The sequence below is a fragment of the Perkinsus marinus genome (assembly GCF_000006405.1).
Source record: "Perkinsus marinus ATCC 50983 genomic scaffold scf_1104296970282, whole genome shotgun sequence".
NCBI classification, from domain to species: Eukaryota; Perkinsozoa; order Perkinsida; family Perkinsidae; genus Perkinsus; species Perkinsus marinus.
In genome coordinates this window covers 1-836 of record NW_003202526.1, presented here as the reverse complement: position 1 = coordinate 836, position 836 = coordinate 1, and the positions used below count along the sequence as shown (strand labels likewise).

At 46.3% G+C, this 836-nt stretch overlaps 1 protein-coding gene across 1 annotated transcript; it reads left to right on the top strand.

Annotated features, from left to right (window-relative positions):
• Positions 1–249: 249 nt before the first annotated feature.
• Pmar_PMAR002111 (hypothetical protein) lies at positions 250–637 on the top strand (the record flags this gene model as incomplete). Its single annotated transcript, XM_002767648.1, has 1 exon — positions 250–637. A coding segment is annotated over one exon (388 nt), but the record flags the coding sequence as incomplete, so codon positions are not given.
• Between the last annotated feature and the right edge of the window lie 199 nt (positions 638–836).

The following is an 836-nucleotide window of genomic DNA, read 5'->3' as shown; positions in this document are numbered from 1 at the left end:
TGCGTATGGCTCACTAGCTTTCGATCTCCGCTTAACATGAGTGCGATGGTCTACTTGAAGCTTCGCTTTAGAGAATCTCTCGGGAAACTCTACCAGCATAGGGTGTTCCAAGAAGGTAGCTCAATCTAGGTGATTCAGTAGAGCTGCAGATTTGTCTTGGCTCTGTTATGATACTTATCATACATAATCATCTCTAGTCTGAGCAGAACAAAACCTTTATGTTAGTTGACATTAATCTTCTTCTTCCCCATGAAGGTCGTTTTCACCATCGCTGCTCTGTCCGTGGCCGTCGCCGAGTATTGTCAGGATATTTGTGATGGTTATTCTCCCTGTGCTGACTCCAAGTATGGCTCCTACTGCAAGGGCAACGGTGTCTGCTTCGGTCTCTACCATAAGGATGATGGTTACTGCTTCCAGCCGACCGAACAGGACACCTGTGATGACTACACGTTGGAGCCGGTGGCTTGTCCCGAACCCACACCCACCTGTCAGGACGTCTGCAATGATATGTCTCAGTGCCGCGATTCCAAGTGGGGATCGTATTGCAAGACTTGGCAGAATCCGGCGGTTTGTTTCGGTATCATCGAGAAGGATGATGGTTCTCTTTGCTTTGCCCCCACTGATAGTGACTGCGAAGGTGAACCCTACTATTGTTAGCCTAGTTTAGGTATTCCTTAGCATCAACTAGGTTGGTCGAATTTTATTTTCTGAGTAATCGTGTAATCACATCTAGGTGAGTGGTCCAATCATTAATATTCTGTTGTGTTTTATTGGAAATCCGGAATTGTTTCTGGTAGAGTAAACGGAGCTCAAGAGACACTGTGCGACTCATTCGT